Source organism: Petaurus breviceps, unplaced genomic scaffold (genome assembly GCF_028583685.1).
Source record: "Petaurus breviceps papuanus isolate PSGF00001 unplaced genomic scaffold, PetGlider_PUasm1.0 178, whole genome shotgun sequence".
Taxonomy (NCBI): Eukaryota; Metazoa; Chordata; class Mammalia; order Diprotodontia; family Petauridae; genus Petaurus; species Petaurus breviceps.
Window position 1 is genome coordinate 19,486,125 of NW_027185777.1, and position 22,838 is coordinate 19,508,962.

Here is a 22,838-nt window from a genome sequence, read left to right on the forward strand (position 1 = left end):
AATCATAATGACAAACATTTTGATATTTGATACCAAGTTTTTGACATTTGCTGAGTGAGAAGGAAGGTCTACTAACCAAAACACTAATTTTTCTATTACTTTAATAATTACTGTATAACATTCGTATCACTTCTGCAAATGAACTCTCAGAGGCTTTGGGTCTATTTTCCCAATCTTGGGATAGCTCCCTTTTCACTACATTTTGGGGTGTGTAGGGAGAGAAAGCATTATTCCCGAGAGGAGCTCAAAAATGTTTCAAATTTCTGGTGAGAAATAGATAAACAAAGGTTTCTGAACTAAAATAAATATTTTCGTTATACAGAGATGTATCTGTTCAATTTTTAAAGGATGAAAACAACCTATCTAGGAAAAGCCCTCCACACAAAGTTGGTTTTTTTTTTTCTTAAGTCCAGCTGGTGAGACCGAGAGACTAAAAGGGAAATAAGGAGAGGAAAGAATGAAAGAACAGTGATGACTAAGAGAACAATGGAGTTGGGAAAACGACTCATCCCTCTGCCTTATATGCAGACCAGCTAAGTCTGTCAGGAGTCAGAGGCTACCCTGATACTGCAAGCAGCTAACTCTGTGCTCTGCTGAGACATCCCTGCAAATGTACTTGGCCTAAAGTTCCGCCCTGGCTGGAGATTTTACATTTAGAAGTGTAAGACATAGTAACATTTAAGGAATTCTGGATTCTGCCAGCCAGCCATCCTTTCTCTCTTGGCCATGTGACAGAGGGGCCAGAATCCTGCCATGCCTTCTATGCTTCTGGTGTCTAAATCAGGGGAGAAGCTGGAGGGAGTGACCCGAGAGCTTGGCCCTTAGGAGAGGGGCAGATTTTAGGGTCATCTTGACACTTTCAGCAGGACAGGGCAACCTGACTTCAAATGGTTCTGCTATATTGGGAGCCAGATCTGTTCTTCCCAACCTGAGGCTCTGGCTAGGAGAAGGAAGTTTCCAATAATCAGGTGAAACATTAGAAAAACAAAATGTGTTTTCTGGATATGCTACTTTCTAATTGCTTTTGTGGGGTTTGTTTTTGCTCATCATTCCTCCTTTTCTTTATGATTACATCTGTTATTTTAGTTTATTTTTCCACCTTGTATTAGTTCTTTTTTAAAACCATTATTTTGCATTCAGCATGACTTCATTTTTTTAACCTTATACAAAGGGGCAGTATAGTACAGTGGACAGAGGGCCAGGCTTCAAGTCAGGAAGACCTCGGTTCAAATCCCTCCTCTCACAAATACTAACTATGTGACCCAGTGCAAGGCGAAGGGAAGACCCACCCCAAGACTTCCCCATACTAACAAAATCACAGACTTTTCCTATATTTAAGAAAGTCAAATCAACCATCTGTCCTAAATATACAAAAAAAGCACATACATTTTCTATATGAGCAGTCACTTGCTTTGACCATCTTATCCAAGTTACCAGAATTCAGTGGGACAGCTTACTTTTGAACTGGTTTGTTAATATTGGAAGTCAGTGCATGATGTCCTTAAAATAGCCCTGTTCTGCCTGTCTAGGTGGATGTCAAGGCCTGGTTATAGACCTGGGAGACCGTGGAGGCCTGGGCAAAAATACTTAGAGTAAAATAGCTCCCAACTTCCATAAATGTGCATATGATAGTTTTAAACACAAATTTTAGTCCAAGGCATAAGACAGATATAACATCACTGATGTTTTTGGTTGTTTTTTTTTTTAATCCCTTTCTGATGATAACCTAGAGGACTCTTGGTCAGTAGATGGGAGACTCTCAACTTTTCAGGATAGAAGCAAGCAAAAGTTCATAGATCTAAGACCCCAGAGGGAACTTGGTGATAGTCTTGTCCAATGCCCCCATCTCATAGATGAGAAAATGGAGGTCCAGAAAAGGTAAGGGATTTCATCAAAGGCTTATGGGAAGTAAAATATCAACCCAAAGCCTCTGGGTGGAATCCAGTGATCTTCCCACTGCATCATGCTCCCTCCTTAGTAGCACAGAAGGATTTGTTCTCCTGCTGTTAAGCTCAGCTATCAGGAATATTAATACGTTTGCCAAATTGAATTGAATTCTCCAGACAATCCTTATTTCCCTTTTTTAACCAATGGGGAATCCTCAGGAACTGTCTCTCTCTTACAGACCACAGACAAATTGGAGCCACACTTTACCCCTTGCAAGAACTTTTCAGGTCTAGGAACAAAGCAAAGGAATGACAAAAAAGCCCACCTGCCCCCTAGCCAAATGCTTAAAATTACAATTATTCTGAAGTTATGAATCAAATTGAAAAGCACTAATTTCTACAAGCAAAGCAGTACAATGTATCACAGAATAAGATCATATATCCACCCAATTAAGAAATCAGTATCTCAAAACAACCATCATAAAATTATAATATAATATGTATTATATGTGATTATAAACCTCTCCATCAATTTACTCATCTGTCAAAAGAGGGACTTCTCCAAAATGATTTCAGAAGTCCTTTTAAACTCACATTCTGTGGGTCTATGATTCTAATAACTTTTTCAGTATCATCAGACTAAGAGAATTTAGAAATGAAAACTATTATTAGGGAAGGAGAGGACTGGAAAAGAAGGAGTTTTTATTCATCTGTCATTTAAACATAACATGCTTCATATAAACAACTATTATGGAATTTGTCAAGTCTTATTTTTAAAAATGGACAAATTAATGAAACTGTCCCCCCTTTTTTTGCTTCCTTAAGACTTGGGCTAAGGTAATTATAAATTATATCATTTCCAATAGTAAACAAAAACACAAGTTTCCATAATTTAAAAATATCAAAACTCTGGTCTGGAACGCGACTTGGATTTTTCCTGGGTAAGAGTATTTTCACATCTACAAGACCAATTTTCACCTAGAGAAATTTTTATTTAATTTTAGAAACAACGTGGGGAGACAGAAAGGAAAAAACAGCTACAAACTAAATAAAGAAAACATACTCCCATGACCAGTGAAGAGAATGCCTTGCTGTTTTCACTGACAGGGAAAAACGCTTTCACAGAGTTTCTGTTCCCGGGCAGAGGACATCTTTGAAGAGTTTATTTGGTCACATCTCGGTGTAGCGGGTTTACAAAACTAACTCAATTCAGTGTTACTGGGAGTTACCCACTTAAATGTCCTACACACAGAAGGAGAATAAACCCCTTTCTGTGCCAGCTTTGCACTTGGCTTGAATTTTTACGACTGACTTAGAAGCCCTAGGGAATGAAAAAGTCTCTTAATGGAAACACTGACACAGTCTTAAATATAGTGGCATGAACGGCCCCACTATAAAACTGCACAAGGGATGTGGCCTCTGCAGAAGGCGTTGAAATGCACAGAATTTATCAGAAAATCGCCAACAATTGTTTTACTCATATACAACAGCCAAACTGTGAAGACTAGGAGGCAGAGAAACATAATCACTGTTTCAACATTTCTAAGCACTTGCTTTTTCTTTCCCTCAGAAAAATGCTAAGTTTTGTAGGTTCCTTATCCCTTCATATTTATTGCCTTGATCCGGCCTTGGGTCCAGCTACTCTTGTCATGCTATTTTAACATATATAATCTCTCAAAGGCCAGGGAAAAAATTTCAAAATAACCCAGAAGAATCAGAGTCCATTTTCATATGAGACCAGAACGTGTGTATATGACAACTTAAAAAAAAATGTCCTGAAATAGGACGCAGAATATTAGAAATTATCAGGTACTTAGGAAAGCCAAGCTATGGAACACTCACGAGCTTTTATTGTGATCTTTCTGAGTTTTTGCTTGGATTTTGCTGCGTTTTTTTGGAGATTTATCTTACTTTTATACTTGAATTAACCTATATATCACTGCAGTTGGGTTTTGAGACAAGCTTACTTTCATTTCCTAAACTGTAGGCTTTTTATATCACTTGGGATTTTCTTGTTTGCCTGGATACGTGAATGATGTATTGTTTATCTGATTAACACAATGTCTACCCATCAATCCAGATGACTAATGATGAAATATACTACTGACCTCCCTAGAGAGGTGTGAGACTTAAGGTGCAGAATTTTTTTTTTTTTTGCATGTGGCCAACAAGGGAATTTATTTTGTGTGAGTATGCATATTCATTAGTTTCCTTTTTTTTTAATGGGGAGGTGAGAGAAAAAATATTTTTGTTAATTGAAAAAAATTACTTCATTGCCCTTGCAAATGCATCACTTAAGTACTTTGCTGCATTTTAATTTTAATTTTTTCCCCTTCTTTGCTTTTAAGCCATGCTTTAGAGTTATCTAAGGCCCTTTTCTTGTCATATACCCATAGTATATAGTAAAATACTTGAGCCCAAAGAGGAAGCAGACAGACACAGGGCACTGGAGTCCATCTGTCTACACAATGGACTTGAGATTCCTTCAAAATTTATTTTGCTTCATTACATTGACTTCCTGAGCACCACATGAAGAATAAAAAAGGCTAAAGATAAGCAGCATCATAAGCAGAAAGGTGCTTGGAAACACATTGTACACATTTTCTAAACTGAGCTACATTTGAGCTTGGATATCTCCATGAGCAAAGCAGGGTCTTTGTCTGGGGTGGGCCCATGTTTCCTCAGTGCAACCCTTCTGCCACTGTCAGACTACGCTAAGCCACACATTAAGTACAGGGGGTGAATGGTCATCTCTGAATAAGCCTGCAAAAGTCCCTAATGAAATTCATATTCCCGTTTTAATTTTCCTTTGCTATTAATCAACCAACTCTGAACAGCATGTAGAATGATGGAGGGAATTCATGTAAATTCTTTGAGTTATGCTCCATGAAGAAAATGCTGTCTTCAAGAAGTAAATAATTGTGATCAAATCCTGTGCTGTGAACTCTGGAATGAATTTAACTATGAACACCATCACCTTTCTCTCATTCAGATCAAAGGACTATAGATTTAGAGCTAGGAAGCCCCTTCAAGATCACCAACATTGACAACATCACTGCTTCACACTTACTGAAAGATCAGAATGTTCACAGTCTTGTTTGACATGCTACACAACTCAACTCTATTTGACTTAACCCTTCATACTTCCCTAGGAACACCCTACTTATCCAAAGGACAGATTTCTGGCAACCTCAACCAACTAGAACAAAGCCCTGAATCAGAAAGAAAACAGAAAAAAAGGCCACTAGGGTCATTCCTGTCTTCATTTGTTTAATAAATGCTCATCACTCAGGATTTAGTGCTGGAAGAAAACATAGAGATCACCCAGTCTTTTAAGCAGCTACCATGTATAAAGCACTGTAGGAAACACAAAATTGAATAAGGCGCATTAACCATTTCATGGAGCTTACTGTAATGCAAAACGAGAAAATCACCATAATACAAGATAGAAGGTGAAGCAAAAGAGAGGTTCAAAGCAAGTGTTAGGGGAGCTCAGACAACAGGAAATACTTCCAGCTAAGGGGAGAGGAAGGAATCAGAGAAGGGATCATAGAAACAGTTGTGTCTGATTTCAATCTTTAAGCATGACTAGACTTTGCACAGGTTGCAATTGAGAAGGGTATTCCAGATGGAATAAATCAGACAAGCAAAGATACAGAGATAACAGAACATGGTATCAGATCATGGATGAGCCTTGAATGCCAGGATAAGGAGCAAAGGCTTAGTCTGATAGGCTGAAGTTTTTTGAACGGGGGTGATATTGTTAGAGCAATGTCTTAGGAAGATTATAGAGCAATGGTCTGTGGCCATTGTGAGGCTAGAAATTATATTTGGGTAAATTAGTGTGTAAAACTAAGTTTATTGATCTATAAGCTTGGAACAAAAGACTGGAAGCAGTAAAGGTTCATGGATCCTAGCAACTGAAATACTGAGATGTAATGGCTAACAGCAAGGGAAGAGAAATACAAGGCAGCAGAACCAAACTTGAAAAGTAAATGGCCAGACAACTGAGGATATCACTACTATTTCCTAGTTTCATGGGTGATTGATGTGTCATAATGACGACCCAGGTTCATCAAGGAAAGGTTAAATTATGTCCAGTATACTCATCATGGTGTCTCTGCCTCATACTGGCTCTGTGACTGGGCAAATCACCTAACTTTTCAGCACCCTGGCCAACTCTCTAAAAGGAAGGTGAGATCTGTCAAGATAATGAGAGTTTCTTGTTAAGAGTTCCCTAAGCCAATGAAATCATAGGTGTAGTCCAAAAATTACCCTAGTATGCACAAAATGTTAAGAGATCTTGTAGAAGTATATTGGTTGACCCTCTGTAGTGGATTTAGGGAAGAACATGGACCAGGATTGCATAGGATAGGATGCATAGATTGGTTGTAATTCACATGCCTGGAAGGAGCACCTACATAGAGGCACTGGTGCATTATGGAAGCAGAGGAATGTGAAACACATTTTATCGAAACCATGGACATGGTTCCTATGAAAAAGTTTTGGTGTTTAAAGGGTAAACGTCCATTATCTGGAAAATTAAATTAGGTGGAACACACATTCATGAGTGAGGAGGAGTTGTACTCCATATATGGAACCAAGAACTGTGACAATTTTCGTGGTGTTCCTTAAATATAACTAGCTGGGCCATTCTACTCTACTGAAGAGCCAACCAGTAATTTTCATGCCTAGAATGGAATGTCTGAGAATTCAAATAGAGAATACTCAATTCTTTCACTAAAAATAAGGGTGCATAATACGTGTAGGGTACCACGAATTGAGAGAACAGGATTTGAAGGTTAACTCTCAAAAGGAAGTTCTGGGACATATAATGCATAACATCTTTAGTAACTAGCTATGGAAGCCACTCTTGCATTCCATGAAGGTCTACCCAGTTTTGAACAAGTGAAATATACCTATATCTATATCTATCTATATGGAAAGAGAGAGATAAAGAGAGAGCAAGCAAGTGTATACATACATATATACAGAGATACATTATGAAGTGATTACTCATTTTACAAAAGAATTAAGCATAGAATTTCTTTCAATAGAATTGAAGAGAATTGGAGAGAAGGGACTACAAAAAAGGAAAAGAAGTTGGAAGGGGGAAAGAGACAGAGGGAGGAAATGGTAGACAAAGAAAAGGATAGGAGGAAGAGATGATAGAAGAGAAAAAGAAAAAGAGGAAGAATTTCTTTCTTTTCTGATACAAGATTGGTTTTAGGCATAGTTTTGAAATAAGCCTTCTCTATTAGGTAGCCTCTTGTCTCATGCCATCCTATGATTTTCTCTCCAGGCTTCAGTGTCCTGATACTGCCCAAGACTCTAACTGCAGAAGTTTACCCAGTCTTGCCCTACCCAGCTCCCTAAGCCCAAACCAAAGTATCACTGGCTCAGGGCCCATCTGTTCTTTTCTCCAGCCTCAGAGGATTAGTTGGCTGCTCTCTTTCCAGGGCCAAACCCTCTAATTTTGCCCTTGATCTCATTCCCTTCCATATCACTGGAAACTTGCCCCATAGATAATTTTCTCTTTCACCTTCAGTTTCCTGCTCCTTCTCTGCTGCTCATAAATATATCCAGCTCTCCCCATTCTTCAGTAAGACCATATGGTCTTGTCATGCCCTCAAGTTACCTTCTTGTATCTCTCCTATCTGTCACTGCTAAGCTCTTAAGAAGAAGTTTTGGTATTTATTGCCTTCACTTCTACAACAAATAATTTCTCAGCCCCTTGTGATCTGGCTTCCAGACCTTCCATATTACAGAAATTGTTCTCTCAAAGGTTACAAAGCCCTCTTAGCTGCTTCATCTTTTCCCAGTCCTCCTACCTGACCTCTCTCCAGCTTTGAACACTGTTTGACACTGTGAGTCACCAACCTCCTCTAGCAGTAGAATCACTTCCCCAAAATGCATAGCGGGTGGCACTCATTTGGTAAGTTGCTTTCTTAGGGCAGCTAAGTGGTACACTTAGAGAGAGAGCACTGGGCCTGGAATCAGGAAGACCTGAGTTCAATTACAGACGTCCCTTTCACAGGTGAAAGAGAGAGAAGTCCAGTTTTCAAGGTAAGACAAATTTCAGTGTAAATTAATGTAACAGAGGACTGGTCAAAGCAGCCCCAGTTCCTGAAGCATGCACAGTGTTCTGGGTGCTGAATGGCCACTTGGAGCCTTAAGGAGCATGCTTTCAGAAATGCATGACAATGTGAGATGGAGGGGCCCTGCTGACTGATTCAGAGTACTCACAGATACTGTCTCACAGTTTCCTGTCTGCTTATTCCGTGCCTTTTTTCTCACTGCTGACCCAGAACGAAGCGTCCACACAAAAGTCATCAATTAGAGAACTCAAGCTTTTTCGTTCCCTGGTGGCAAGTGAGGCATGAGCCTCTGGTAAGCCTCTGGGTAGAGAGAAAAGCAGTACTATTGGTTGACTCTCTCCAATTGGGTTGACATGTGGCTAGAACACATGGTGTTTTCATTTCTTCTGTCTGTTGGTTTACTCTATTCTGCTTATGGGTGAATAAGTGTCATCTATGGAGCAAACCAGGCCTTGCCCTTGTGAGTTTCAAAAGGTCAAAGGAACTATGAGAGGATCAGTGACGGGATCATGACAGAGACTACCATGGCAACCACAGTCAAGTGGAATGAGGCTCCATCTCAGCACCCAAGGAAATACCTGTGAGGTCCACCTCAGCACTGAATATGCTCAGTAGAGACACTATGTCCAATAGGCCAGGGGCTACCTGGTCCAGCTGTCACACTACAGCTGGAAGTAAATTTAGATGAGCAAATTGTTACATAGCAGACAAATTAAGTCTGAGCCCACTCTCCCCAGGGACCGAGATGTGGAGAACAGAACATACCCCCATTCTGAGGGAACATTTTTGTTTTGGGGCCCTATCATATATTTTCAGTAAATATACCTTTGTTAAAGCTAACTACTGTCAATCTGCTAGTTGGTATCAAGGAAGCAAATGATCAAATTGATATTGGGAAGATACTAACAGAAACTTGCAATTGATATGAGAGGAGAAGAGAACACACTGAACTGGGGGCTGGTAAACAATAGCCTTAGAAGAACCCCACAGCTCCTCAGGGATATCTCTAGAATTTTGAAAGGAGATAGAGAAATATGGAACTTGACTTAACCAAGGGTGTTGGGATTGGGAAAGAGTAAACCCACACAGATAGACAGACAAACAGACACAGAGTATGTATATCTGCCATGCATAAGTATATATACATGTATGCATGTATATATAAATGAGCACATATGTTTATGTACGTGTATCTATGTATATATACACACATGTACCATGTATGTGTATTTATGTATGTATGTATATGTGTGTATATGAGATATACAGTATGCTAATCTTTGCAGATGATGCAGTTCTTGGCCCTAGCTGGTTCTCAGATGGGCTGAAAATAGTTCATTCCCCAGTCAAGGTAAAGCAGGGCCAGTAGAATCTCCTAGGCCTATGTGTCCTATAAGGAATGTGGGTGGGACACTGTCTTTGGAGGATGAAATCAGGTCTGTTTTTGTATAAATCTGTACAAATCTGTCCTTATCTAGCCACCTTTGGGGAAAAGGACCCCACCCAGGGATTACAGAGTAAATTTTGAAGTCTAGTCGCCCTCCTGAAAAGTTCACTTGGGCTCTTTGGCTATACAGACCTGTAATCAGTCTTTCATGGGATAACCAATTCTTCTTACATCTGAAAATTATAATTTGATAATCTGACATCACGAAAGTGGCTTGTAATGTTTCTGGACAATAACCAGAGTCTGCCTGTTACATGGGCATTTGGCAAATTTCAATTCAGATGATTTCATCCAAAACAAATTGCTGAGTGAATATATTTCCTTTATTTTTAGAAATACAGTTGTGCAATTTTCTTCTTAATTCTAACCACTTCTAATTGTAGATGTTGTTCTCATAAATGTTTCAAACTTCAGACCTACAGGCAAATCACAGGAAAAAAATAATTTTCCTCTTAACTGGTAGGTTCCAGTAACATCTCCAATTAGGACTATAGTCTTGGGCTACAGTTCTCTCTCTGTCTCTGTCTATGTCTCTGTCTCTGTCTCTGTGTCTCTCTCTATGTCTCTGTGTCTCTCTGTCTCTGTCTATGTCTATGTCTCTGTCTCTCTCTGTCTCTGTCTCTCTCTGTCTCTCTCTCTGTCTCTCTCTCTGTCTCTCTCTCTCTGTCTCTCTCTCTCTCTGTCTCTCTCTTTCTCTCTCTCTCTCTCTCTCTCTCTCTCTCTCTCTCTCTCTCTCTCTCTCTCTCTCTGTCTCTCTGTCTCTCTGTCTCTCTCTCTGTCTCTCTCTCTCTCTCTCCTGGAAGTAAATTTTTTAAAATTACCAAAACAAATGAAGTAGCAGTGCATGGAAAGTGAGAGAATACTGGAATGAGAGTCAGAAGGTGTGGGCTGGACCAAATCCTGGAATCACATTTAGGTGAGTCACTTCCCTTCTCTAAATTCTGTTTTATCACCTGAAAAGTAGGATAATAACACCTGCTCTGTCTACTTCCTAGGATTCTTGCAAGGATCAAATGAGACCCTAGAATTAAAGCTGATAAGCACCTACAAGACCATCTATTCCAATCCCATATGTTTTTTCTTTTTCTTTTTGGAAGGGGGAGGGCAGGGCAATTGGGGTTAAGTGACTCGCCCAAAGTCCCATGGCTAGTGTTAAGTGTCTGAGGCCAGATTTGAACTCAGGTCCTCCTGACTCCAGGGCCGGTGCTCTTTTCACTGCACCACCTAGCCACCCCTCAATCCCTTAATTTTAAAGGTGAGGAAACTGAGGCCCAGAGAGGTTGTGACTTGCCCAACTTCAATCAGTAAATAAATATTTATTAAATGCCTACTATGTGCCGATCAATCAAAAACATTTCTTGAGCTCTTACTATGTGCCAAGCACTGCGCTGCTAGGGGTTCAAAAAGAGGGAAAAGACAGTTCCTACCCTAAAGGAGCTCACAATCTAATGGGGGAAACAACAAGCAAAAAATATGTATACATGTCCCAGACATAGCAAGTATTAGGAGTTAGACTTCACCAAGGGCTTTTGACTCCATCTCCCATGTTCTTTGCACCAAGGTTGGGTCAAAGGCTGGGGAATGACATATGTCAAATTCTTGGTGAACCCTGAAGCACTATGTAAAAGTTAGCTTTTATTGCTAACCCATTTAATTCTGAGAAGGCATTCATACAGGAAATATTGCTTCCATTTTACAGATGAGAAAATGGAGGCTCAGAGATGTGAAGGCACTTGTAGGAAGCTGGTAAGTCTTAGAGGTAGAATTCTAACCCAAGTCTCACCTAGCTCCAAGTCTACCACTCTTCATTACACTATGCAAAGCTGTCTTAGTGTCTCAGGGTTATGGAGACCCTAAGAGAGATTTGCAGGATTTTTGTGCAAGAGTAAGAAGGAAAGCAAAAGGATTTCTAACCAAGCCATGTGTAGGAAGCAAAGCTGCCATACTTCTTTTAAAAACTTCCCCAGGGTGAGGGGCACCTTGGGTAATCCTATAGGATCTATGCTTCATTACATTGTCTCCATGAGAAACAGTTCTCTAAGGTTCTGATATGAAATTAATGAAGTAATCAACAAACATTTTGTTAAGTGCCTACTACTCTGTGTTGGTACTGGAGATACAAAGTAAATGATACATGATACAATCCAGGTCCTCAAGGAGCTTATATTCTGTGTCTGAAACTTCGCAAGCAGGTCTTAAGAGTACTGGGGCAGGATGTTTTTTTCCTTCTACAACAGCAAAATTGAGTTACACATGTGCAGGGGGGAAATAAGTTTTTATGTCTAAGCTGCTTTCTCTCAGCTTGTGTAACTAAAAATGCTTTGATTTAAAAATAAAACTTGGCTAATAATTAGCTCATAATATGGACCAAATGCATTTGGAATGTTTAGGGGGGAAAAAAAGCCAAACCTTAAATGACCTAGACATTTAACTTTGAAAAGTAGTCCCAAATGCACGCACATTGCCTCATGTTCTTAAGAGTTTATATTTTACCACCTCTGAAAGTAGTACACTTTTTCCAAACAGTAAGCATACTGGGCAAATGATGTAATGATTTGTCTTTTTTTTTTTTTAAAAGGAAACAAACTACTGAATGTCAGAGTTGGGAAAAACTTTGGAGATCTAGGCCATGGGTCCTAAACCCTTTTGTGTCATGGAACCTTTTGGCAGTCTGGCAGGGCCTATGGACCTCTTCTAAGAATCATGTTTTTTCAGTACATAAAATAAAATATATAGGTTTTCAGGGGAAAACAATTATATTGGACTATACTTATTGAAATAAAAAAGAGTAGATCATGAACCCCAAATTAAGAAGCCCTGAATTAGTTCAATTCTCTCCTTCACCTGGTTCATTTAGTACCATCATAGGACACTGAAATTTTGGTTATCTAATTTTAAATTCAGTGCTAACTAAACAACTAAATGGAAACTCTAATATTCAGTATGGAAGACTGATCTCTGGATAAAATACCTGAAGAGGCCATTAGGAAGAGAGACTTAGGATCTTTTGCAAAGTTACATTGATCTACCCAACCAATCCTCCAAAAAACACTGAACATAAATGTTTATATATGTGTATGTGTATGTATTTACTAAGCTTAAGAACTATATATAAATGTATATGTACACATGCACATATACTTTTTTCTTGTAAGGTTTGGAAGTATACATGTGTATATATGTATTCTGGTTTGGAAGTGTATGTATGTGTATATACATTGGATGTATATACCACATGTACATATACTTCTAAGTCAGAATACATCCATTATCACTCTACCTTTACTCACCCCATTTTCATCTCCTCCATGCCTCCAGAGTAGACTCTGCCTCTACCATTTTTAGATTTAGACCTCTGACTACATTCCCTGTAACACAAATCCCAAGCCCCCTTTTATAAATGTCCTTTAATATGAAACCTCTCTAAAAACTCAGGGGTCAGGGTAAAAAAAATTTTTTTTTAAATTTCCATTGCTTATTTTTTCTCTATCTGAAGGATGAGTTCATTCATTATTTCATTTTTTTTCCCCACAGTGCCCTTCTCAAAGGCTTAATTTTGCCCATCTCAATCCTTTTTCTGCTACTCATGTCTGGTCTCTATTTGTTTTGAATACAAGTTGCAAGGAAGGTGCATATTTATACCGGTAGGGTCTTTCCTCACCTGGGAGTTCCCTATACCAGTGAAATCACAGGACAAGTCTCCATTTCCATTCTCTTTCTTGTGCTGCAATCAATTGATGCCTGACTTAGTAGCTAGGTGACCATAAGCAAGTCACTTAACCTTCTTAAGCTCAGATCATCCATCTACAGAGTGAAGATGATAACACCCATAACCCTTACCTTATAGGGTATGCAAAGTACTTTGTAAATCTTCAGCACTATATAAATGTGGTTACTGTCATCATAGACTAATACAATTCAGATAACAAGTAGCAAAGCAAGCACAGTTTTCCCACAACATGACTTTCTTCAGAGCTCCCTATTCATAAAGGCCAACGTCAACCCAACCCTCCAAAAGCACATCTTCATTAAATGAAAAAGTCCACCTGTATCTCCTTAGAGAGGTATCAGTGTTCTCCCAGCCCACTCAATTCAAGTACTGTAGCTAAAGGTATAATTTATCTCTGCTTGAGACACACACACACAAACACACATACACAATAACAACAGCAGCAACAGCTGTGACTGGATAGCAAAATTTGGGCACCATTTAAATTCTGGTCAAAATAGGCAGCAGAAAAACACAAAACACACCCACTTACCTGTTCGATAGACAAAGTTGCCTTCGGTTTCTGATGATGATGGAGACACCAGCTCCTCCTCAAATTCATTGGAACTGAATGACCCCGAATGGTTTCTCTGTCTCGTTTTTCCCATCATTGCTGCATTTGTGGCCATGACGTGTCGCAAAGAGTCATTAAGGTACCGGTTCAACAAGCTACTCTTGTATTTGGGGGGTGACACGTAGTCCTCATTGGGGCCAGGCTCTGGTCTCACTCCAGATTTGATCACGGAGCTCTCTGTTTTAATTACTGCATGGTGAACTGGGTTATTATACCCCGATTCATTCACGTGGTTTCTTGGGGGATTTTCTCCATCTGAGGGAGGCAAAAAGTTCTAAGTAGTAAGTTTCAGGTATTTTATATACCTAACTATTCAATTGTGAGATACAATGCTTAGAGACATATAAGGTCAACTCCTTAAAAACATCTTTGTGTTTAGGACTTAAAGTTAAAAATTTTAGAAATAAGACCTCTAATCAACACAATGACCAAACAGGATTCCAATGGAATATGGAAATAATGATACATGCTACACATATCCTGACAGAGAGGTGAAGGACTCAGGACAGAATGACATACATATATACACATATATTTGGACATGGTCAGTGAGGGAATTTGGTTTGCTTGATAATGCATATTTATTTATTTTTATTTTTTTGCTTTTTGGAGGGGGGAAGGCAGGGCAATTGGGGTTAAGTGACTTGCCCAAGGTCACACAGCTAGTAAGTGTTAAGTGTCTGAGGCTGGAATTTGAACTCAGGTCCTCCTGACTCCAGGACCAGTGCTCTACTCACTGTGCCACCTAACTGCCCCAATAACGCATATTTATCATTGTCAGCCAATCCCCTGAACAGGATGAGTGAGAGAAAGAGAAAAAATATTTTTAAAAATCAAAATAAAGAAAATTATTTTTTAAAAATAAGTTGAATCTTTTGCTAAAATGAAAGCAGAGGTTGTTTATACATCTCCCTCCCCCAACCCCCGCTATGTTAATTCAATTTTAATGACTTTTTCAGAGGGTGTTATTCTGACACATAACTCCTTAAACAAGGGGAAAATGTAACAAATCTGTTGGTCATTTATAACATTACAACAGCAAAGTTACCTCATGCAATAAAAAAGAACCAATATGGCACCAATAGGTCTTATGGGACAGATCACTAACTTGTTAAAAACAATTAAAAATCAAGGTAACCTTCTAAACCTAGGAGCAAATAAAAACAATAAAAATCTAACAAACCTTCAGAACATGAGTCATCACTGCTCACACTAAGTCTTTCTGCATTTCCTTGCACATATTTATTGTAGAGTTTTATTCTCAAAGCCCAGCTCAGATCTGGTTGCCGGACGGTATTTTTAAGGCGACGTCTTGCATTAGCAAACCAGTTTGACACCTAAAAAACAAATAAAATTTCTCCTTTCATAAAATTTTAAAACCTTTCCCATTAATACCTGTATTTTTTTTTACAAGGGAAAGGAAAATCCAACAGTCAGCACAAAATAGCGGAAACAACTTTAGACAAGGAATTAGGAAAGACTTGGATTCATAGCCCATCTTTGACACCCCGTAGTTACATACAAGTAAATCAACTTTCCTGAACCTTAACTTCCTCATATCTAAAATGGGGTTAATAATCTCTATAGCACCTTTCTCATGGGGTAGTCCTGAGGATCAAATGGCACATAACAACAAAGGATCAATCAAAAAGCAATTCAAGTGTTGAGACTGGGTTGAGTGAAGTCAACAGGAAGCATCGATTTGGGAGAGGGATATGATTAATTCAGTTTGGGTCTTGTTGATTTTGATGGGAATGGGATGGTGACAATATCCAGGTGGAGATATACAGTAGACAGTTTAAGTGCAAGTTTTGAGCTCAGGAGAAAGGTCAAGGTTGGAAATATAGATTTCAGACTTATCTACATCTTGTTCATAATCGTCTTCTATTAAAAATAAAAAATATTTATAATTAACTTATCTACAGCTTGTTCATCATTAAGTATTTTATTAAAATATATTAAAAATTTTTAAAAATTATTTATAATTAATTCTATAGAAGTGGAAGAGGTTGATATGAGAATACTGAGGGGAAAAAAAGAAGAGGGATGGGAAAAGAAATTTGGGGAAATACTGCGTTATGGGGGCAAGAAGAAGAGGATATGGTGAAGGAAATGGAGTAGTAGCAATTTAGAAATATGGAAGAACCATACTCGTGCAGGGTCAGAGAAGTTAAAAGAATAGAGAAATATGAAATGGAGGGAAGCGCACATAGTCATTAAATACTTAATGAAGTGAAACAAAAAAGTTATGTGATGCCATGGATAGAGTGCTGGTCCTGGGATCAGGAAGACCTGAGTTCAGCTCCAGCCTCAAACATTTACTGGCACTGTGACCCTGGGGAATGCCATCAGATCTCTGCCTGTCCCAGTTTCCTTAACTGTAAAATGGGGATAATAGTAACACCTACCTCACAGAGTTGTCATGAGGATTAAATGGAATAATATCTATAAAGATCTCAATCCAATGCCTAGCATACAGGAGGCACTTAATAAATACTTGTTCCCTTCCTCTTCCCCCTAGATTCCATTAAAAAGTTAACAAAGGCTATGGCATGAGTCACACTTATAGTAAGTATTTATCTGAAATACAAAGCTCACTTGATATAGGACTCTCAACAGGCCAAGTGTTCTTTCCTACCCATAGTTCTAAAACCTCTTCATCTTCTCTTATTTCTTCATGGTGTGACCTTTTATATTTAGGTCAAGTATTCATTTGCAGCTTATGGTGGTGTAGGGTGTAGAATGCGCATCTAAACCCAATTCTCCCAAACTGCTTTCTGGTTTTACTACATTTCTTGCAGTTTTTCTTGCAGCATTCTCTGAAGAGAATGGAATATCCTTTTAGGCTGAAAGTTAAGCCTTTCCTAAGCAAGTCGGTGATAGCAAAGAAATTAGGACGTTCTTTTTTTTTTTTTCTTTAAAACAAGTATGCCTTCCATTCTTTTCTTGGGGAAAAGGTCAGCGGATTTCTATAGACTGAAGGGTTATACTGTTCCACCTCCCCGCCCTGAAAACTGGCCTTTTAACAAATTGTTGTATGGTTCTTTAAAAAGGATGAAGTACGGGGAAGCCTCATTAGGTGTCTCTGCTGCCAAATTATGTTCCAGAATATGGTCCTAAATTACTAGCAAGGCTTAGTGGTAACATTTGCACAGCATGGAAAGCCTCACTTTTCTAGATTTACTTCTATAAATATACAGATCAGCATAATGCTTAAAGGCTTACCATTGAGTGGGTCTGTAGAAGTGATCTCCCATTTTAAAAGTAAACGAGCTATTATGGCTGTCTCTTCTGCCAAACAGTTAGGAAGCATTACTTCTGGGAGGGGGAAGGGGAGCCCAGAATATTTACATGCTCAATATTTTACTCTTCACATATTCCCCTCCACCCCCCACCCCCCTTTTGCAGGGTTATGTGACTTGCCCAGGGTCTCAAAGCTAGTAAGTGTCTGAGGCTGGATTTGAACTGGGGTCCTCCTGACTCTAGGGCTGGTGCTCTATCCACTGCTCCCCCTAGATGCTCCCACTCTTCACATCTTAATCTGTCCTGAGTTCAAATATGGCCTCAGACACTTACAAGCTGTGTGACCCTGGGCAAGTAACCTAACCTTGTTTGCCTTGGTTTCCTCATCTGTGAAATAAGCTAGAGAAGGAAATGACAAAACACACTAGTATCTCTACCAAGAAAACCCCAAATGGAGTCATAGAGAGTCAGGCAGCACTAAAAAGTTACTGAACAACAATTGCCTTCTAATCCTTTTCCTCTTCAGTCTCAAATACCACTTTAGAGGCTTCTAGTGACACAGTGGATAGTATGTTGGGCCTCAGCTCAGGAAGATCTAAGTTCAAATCCAGTCTCAGATACTTACTAGTTGTGTGATCCTGACTTAGCAAGTCATAACTTCTGCATACCTCAGTTTCCCCAACTGTAAAATGGGATAATAATAGCACATACCTTGTTGGGTTATTGTGAGGATCAAATGACATTAAAATTTGTAGTAAACACTTAGCACAGTGCCTGGTACATTGCAGGTAGCATATAAATGCTTACTCCCTCCCTCCCCACTTCAAAATTCATCTACTTTAGGCATGTCAGCCTGATTTTCAATGCTCCAAATCCTACACTGGCTCCCAGTTACTTTCTGGGCATAACCTGGGAATCAGAAAAGGAATAAGATAGTGGTTACTCTTCCAGGATTATCTGGGTAGCTTTGGCCAAATGACTAAGGTCTCTGGACTTCAATTTCTTCCTCTGGAAAATCAGACATTTGCACTAGAGGACCTTTCTGCCTCTAATGTTCAAACCCATGAATGTTGTTCAAACTTCACAGGACTTCGATGATTCAAGTATCTTTGAGAATTAGCTCTATGCAATCGTTATTCCCAACTGCCGTTCCTTCTTACAATCTATCCATTTCATGCTACACCATTCTACCTTTCAAAAAGATGGCAAAACCATCTACTTCTTTTTGGTCAAAATGATCCCCTCCTATCAAGTCACGGATCCATCGAATCTCTACTCCTCTTTGGTCCTGTACTAAGCAGAATGAAAATCAGATACCTTAAATCTCTCCCAAAATAACAGCTACCTATGTAGGTGTGTGGTATTATGTGTCTGTATCACACACACAGAAACATATATGTATGTAGACACATACACCTTCTATAGATATATACCTAAATATACATATGAATACTTATATATGCCTACAGATAGACATATAGACCTACATATATATCTATAGACATGCACAAAGACACATACACATATGTCCATAGATACAATCTACATATAGATGTAGTCTATGCTACATAGAAAACATATATCTATGTCTGTAGATATGTTATATACATGTGTTACATAGCTATACCTACATGTGTGTATATATGTATGTATATACATACACACATATACATATATATACATATATATGTGAGCCTATAATTTATTCAGTTAAAGAGACAGTGTGATATAGACTTATTTTGCCTGGTCCCAGAGGAAAGGATTAAAATCAATGGATATAAACAACTTTAACCTCAATATAAGGGGAACTCCTCTCTTCTCTGAAACCTTTCCATCAATTAACTATCCACAAGTGGAATGACTGCCCCCAAAGGTAGTATGTTTCTCTTCCTCAGAGGCATTCAAATGAAAGCCAGATGACCTACCACTGGGTATATTGAGAAGGGGGATGCTTTTTCATGTAGAGGCTACCTTAAATGGGCTGAAGTCTGTTCCAACACCAAGCTTCTATGATTTTGTGATTAGAAAGAGTGATGGATTAGGAGTCAAGCAACTCAGCTTTATTTCCTGGCCCTACTACTTACCAGCCAATTAATCTCCCAGAGCCATATTTTTCTCATCTCCACAGGTATGCTGAACAGATGATTTCTCTGCTCTGTAGTTCCTTCTGGTTCTAATATGCTATAAATTGAGCCCTATTACAACTTCTATTACAACAAAAATGCATGTAGAAAAATGTAATATTGTAATGTAATATGTCATTCATGTCATACAATGTTCAATGCAACATAATTCCAACACACTCCAATACTCTTGATGGATCTGTGAACTTTATGTGATTATTCTGTCCAACAGCACAGCTCTAGACCATCCATTCATGTCCTTCCCAAATAGCTTCCAGTCACGTCTCCCACAGATTCACCACATGGAGCTTCCACAAAGTGTGCTCGGAGCTGTCTCCAAGTTCTCTTCAGGTGATGTGAACACTATAGACTTTCATTGATTGTCCTCTGATCTTGCTTCCTGACCAACCATTTTATTTTCATTCATATGTTTTTCTGACGACATGCCTTACACACTACAACTCCTGTGTGATTCCTCATTTGCAATGAATTGCAGCCTGCTTATGGCCACCATATACTTCTCCATCACCTCTGTCATTCCCAACTTCAAACCTTCAGAGACTAGAGCATCCAACGGCTCACAGCCATATATAACATCACTAGATGACAGACTTTAGGTGGCACAGTGGATAGAATGCTATGTCTGGAGACACGAAGACCTGATCTCAATTTTGGCCTCAGAACCTTATTAGCTGTGTGACCCAGAGCAAGCTATACAACCTCTGTCTCAACAATAAAATGGGGATCATTATAGCATAACAATTACATAACTCCCTGGGGTTATTGTAAGGATCAAATGAGATAATATTTGTATACCAATTAGCATAGTGCCTGGCACAAGGTAGGAAATTAATCAATGCTTGCTTCCTTCCTTGTTTTAAAATATTTTAAAGCATTCGTTATAAAAAGATGAACCCCTTATGTTTCAGGAAGAAGCCTCACGAGGGTCCTTAAAACACTAAACAATTCCCCGAAAGTACTCCAATATTTCCTGTTCAATTCTGACCCACCTCATTGTTCCAGAATAAAGTAATTTTAACAATATCTTGAAATTTATTGTATATAATATATATTTACATATATATATAATATGTAACATATAGTATTCAACATTCTTTATCAGCATTATTTCTGTTCTTTTTTTCTTTTGGCATATCCAGCTAGGTATGTCTTTTTATGTTCTGTTATATATTACCTAAAAAGCAATGTGGTATAGCAGATAGAGAACAGGTCTTGGAAACGAGAATGAATGAATGAAAGGTCTTCATTAATGAAAAAAAGTATTTATCATGTGCAAAGAAACACCGGGCTAAGTGCTAGCCATACAGATAGAAAAGTAAGACAGTCTCTGCTCTCAAGGGGCTCCCATTGTAATGGAAGGAGGCAATATATAAAGTAGGTTTCAGGGGCAAGTCCATTGGAAAAGCCCAATGGCAAAACAGATAGTAATAAATCTTTTTTAGTGCCATTCCTATCGGTCAAATAACATCCATGGAACTATTTGGCAATGCCAAGTATTTGGGTTGTGAGAATCTCCACTGTAGAACTGAGATGAAAAAGGCTGCTTCACATTTGACTGTTTGGGGGTGTGGTAGGTGCTCAGGACAGAGCCATCTTGGAAACAAAGCAGAGATTCAAAAGGCATTTATTAAGCATCTCTGAGGTCCAGGACAGTGAGCTTCAGTGCCATTTGGGGAACCAAGGAATCAGAGATGCCCAAGGCTGCACTTGGGCAAATGCTCATTTTCTAAGAGAGGAAGAAGATAGATATTGCAAATTAGATATTGGATACTGATCCTTGGCCTAATTCTGGAACAAATTTTTAAAGGAACAGTTTTGGAAAACTTGGAGCAGTGATCATTAAAAGGCTTCAAAGTTAAGGACAAAGTCATGCCAAGCTAAACTCATGGCTATTTGTAATTGCATTGTACTGTGAGCAGGAGTCTCATTTTCTAAACATATGGGCAAGTTGGGCAAGACACATGAATTCTCTGAGCCTCGGTTTCCTCATTTATAAATGGGCAGAGTCAACACCAGGTATAAAGCACCTAAGAGGCCATCTAGTCCAACCCCCTCATGGTACAGTTGAGAATACTAAGACCCAAAACAGTAGAGTGACTTGCCCAAGGTCATACAATTTGTACGCACCAGGGGTGGGATTTGAATGTGAAGTCAGTATCCTTTTCCCTGTACTATATTTCCTATCACACAGGGATGTTGTCAGCATCGAATAAATTAATGGATTCTAAAACTTGTATTAAGCCTATACTTATAAGTACTATGCTAGGTACTATGCTAAGGCAATGAGATTCAGTAATGTTAGTCAAGCATTTGTAAACCATAAAAGTACCAGATTGGCAAGTCAGAGGAATGACAATATATGGATTTCAGCAAGAAATTTGACAAAGCCCTTCTCAGCTGAGACAACTAAGGGGGCATAGTAAAGTATTAGAATTGGAGTCAGAAAGGTCTGAGTTCCAATACAGCCTCAGACACTTCTCAGTTCTGGGTAAATTACTTACCCACTCTCAGACTCAGTTTCTTCATCTGTAAAATGGGGATAATAATAGCATTTACCTCACAGGGTTGTTGTTGGGGGGAACAAAGGAGTCAACAAGTAAAGTGTTTTGCAATCCTTAAAAGCACTTTGTTATTTTGTTGTTCAGTCACTATCTGACTCCTGGTGACTTCATTTGGGGTTTTCTTGGCAAAGATACTGGAATGGTTTGCCATTTCCTTCCCTAGCTCACTTGACAGATGAGAAAACTGAGGCAAACAGGGTGAAGTGACTTGTCTAGGGTGACACAGCTAGTGACTGAGGCTGGATTTGAACTCAAGAAGATAGGTCTTCCTGATTCCAGACCACTGTATCACCTTGCTACCCCAAAGCACTATATAAATGCTAGTTATTACGAATATCTTGGTAGACAATGTAGAGAAATGTGGCTCAGTTCAATCCATTCAGAACCAGATGAATAACAAGACCCAAGATTATTCATTAAGAGGATCAATCTCATGCCATCCATCCCCAGTGAAAGAACTGATGGCGTCTCAATACACATTGAAACACATTTTTTTCTTACTTTATTTTTCTTGGTCTATGTTTTCATTCACAATATGACTACTATGGATATATTTTGCATGACTATGCATGTATAACCTATATTGAATTGCCTGGCTTCTCGATAGGGGGAGGTGGGGAGGAAGGAAGGGAGAGAATTTGAAACTCAAAGTTTTAAAATGAATTTTAAAAACTATTTTTACATGTAACTGGGGAAAAACAATTTTTTAAAAAGTAGGATCAGTCTCAAACTGGAGGAAGGGCCCTAGTAGGGGTGTTTTGAGATTTCCTCCTTGATTCTAATGTATTTAACATTTCTATCAATGAATTGAGAGAAATAAGATGGCATATTTATCAAATTTTCAAATGACATGAAATTGGCAAAGATAACTAGCACTCCAGATAATAAAATTGAGATTCCTCAAAGATCTGACCTAGAAATGTAGGTAGAATCTAATAAAGGTGAAATTGAACTCAACTCAACAAACATACAAGACATTATTTCCTGGAATAGATGTAAAGTTCTGCAGTTATATTAAAAATACTCAATTGCACCAACTGAGGATGGTGGGAAGGTTTTGGCTTAACTATGACTCACACACACACACACACACACAAATATTCAATGTTCTAATTA

General features: G+C 38.8%; 1 protein-coding gene across 1 annotated transcript in view; it reads right to left on the minus strand.

The window, feature by feature from the left end:
• Nucleotides 1-22,838, minus strand: part of MKX (mohawk homeobox) — a 103,262-nt gene that overhangs the window by 66,394 nt on the left and 14,030 nt on the right. The window contains exons 4-5 of the mRNA XM_069086370.1: nt 14,958-15,111; nt 13,694-14,029 (exon numbers count right to left, since the gene is read on the minus strand). Of these exons, the coding sequence (XP_068942471.1) occupies nt 13,694-14,029; nt 14,958-15,111 (490 nt within the window). The remainder of the gene's footprint in view (nt 1-13,693; nt 14,030-14,957; nt 15,112-22,838) is intronic.